Raw genomic sequence first — 1679 nt, 5'->3', positions numbered from 1 at the left:
TAACTCAGACATCCTAGTGAACCAAGTCAAGCTTGGGATCTTTGGCGTAGGTACGGGAACATCCCAGGTTGGAAGCCTTTGTTACCGGACCAACAGTCTCAACTAGTCAAGGTGGCCCATGAAAACAAACCACATGGTTTATGGGTCAACCTAGGGATCTCATACATTTTACTATATACTTTATTTTTCCCGCTTTGTACTTATCTATCTTTAATTTTATCCAGAGACCCTAAATAAAACATCATCATATTTAGTGTTGGGGCGAGTCCGTCAAAAGTGGGACTCGTACGAGTCCTTTGATTTGTTTTTACGTTTTGCCGCCCTCGCCGAGTCCAGAGTCGGCAGAGGGCTCTAGTCTTTTACTAAAGTCAGTTTTAGCAAAAAGACTCGTCTTGCGAAATTCTAAGAAAAAACTAATTTTTATTTTATTTTGACAAGTTCGGGCAATTTCTCCATAATCGAGTAAAACTCGAGTGCAATCGAACTCTAGTCCAGACTCGCTCAAGCATTAATAATTCGTTCATAATGGGATCAAGGAAAGAAGAAAAGGCAAAAGTGAAAAGTATCTCGAGTTCAACTCTTTCATGGGAAGGAGTATTTATTGCATCGAGAAAATATTCAACTTTTTTTCCAAATTATGATCTTCTCTCGATCCAAGTTTCACTCCTTTGCTGAAAAGATTTCGGCTCTTGACCTCCTCCATCTTGGAGCTGTCTGTGGTGGTCGTATGTACCACAGTTGACACTTTAATCCAGCTTTAGACAACAGGCTTCAAAATACTGTTTACTCTCATTCATACGCGTTGGGAATTGGATTGTGCGTTTGAGTTGATGCAAAATCCATTGTGGAGTCTGACGTAGCTTTCAACTTCAGGCTCATAGAGGACCCAAAATCTGACAATTGACTTGCATACTTAGGACTAAAATTTGGGGGAAAGGAAAGTCCCAAGAAGAAAAGCTGTTGAACAGGATTATAACTCGTTTGACAAAGGAACCATGAAAGAAGGTAAAGGACCGTGGTGGTTCATACTACCAACGAAATCAAATGGATTTTCAAAACGGAGTTTGCCCCAAAAAACTTGGAAAGTAAAGGTTCTACAACATCCCTGGTTGGACAAAGGCATCATGTTCTTCGTTCAAGGAAATGGGATCAATATTGTTGATACCAAGGTACACAAGAATGTGAATGTCTTAAATGATTGGTCCATCAATGCCAACGATAATGGCTTGACGATGCAAGCGGCGTCGGAGATATTCATAGAATTCAATATCCAGTTTTAAGTGGCTGGCCAGCAATTCCAACTCGCTTTCGGTTGGTTCAGGATGAGAATTGTTATTGACCTTTTGGCTGCCTTGGTTCAGGTAATATTCATGCGCCCCAGTGAATATCTGAGGCAAGAAGTGTTCGTATAGCTTTAAGGATATCTCAAGATCCTCCAAAATCCCAATAACAGGATAAAATGACTCCACATTAGATTTGGCTCTTTGTAGCACTTGAGGAGAAAGAGTAGTGCAGATGGCATCAAAACCGCAAAGTTGGTTTATGGCATAAAAATTCTGACTTTCTCGACGTTGCTTCTCACGAACGTGAACAATGCCTTTCAGATCAATCACCTGAAAGCAGGGATGAGAAATTTTTAAATGACATTTTCTACCACCTGGCAGACATTGGTGGCAGAA

At 40.6% G+C, this 1679-nt stretch overlaps 1 protein-coding gene across 1 annotated transcript in view; it reads right to left on the bottom strand.

Moving 5' to 3' along the window:
- Positions 1-1134: 1134 nt before the first annotated feature.
- LOC131878444 (uronyl 2-sulfotransferase-like) overlaps positions 1135-1679 on the bottom strand; it is a 25538-nt gene continuing 24993 nt past the window's right edge. The window contains exon 4 of the mRNA XM_059224424.1: positions 1135-1613. Coding sequence (XP_059080407.1) covers positions 1191-1613 — 423 coding nt within the window. The 3' untranslated portion in view covers positions 1135-1190. The remainder of the gene's footprint in view (positions 1614-1679) is intronic.

This window comes from Tigriopus californicus, chromosome 3 (assembly GCF_007210705.1).
Source record: "Tigriopus californicus strain San Diego chromosome 3, Tcal_SD_v2.1, whole genome shotgun sequence".
NCBI classification, from domain to species: domain Eukaryota; kingdom Metazoa; phylum Arthropoda; class Copepoda; order Harpacticoida; family Harpacticidae; genus Tigriopus; species Tigriopus californicus.
This window is presented reverse-complemented; position numbering and strand designations above follow the sequence as displayed.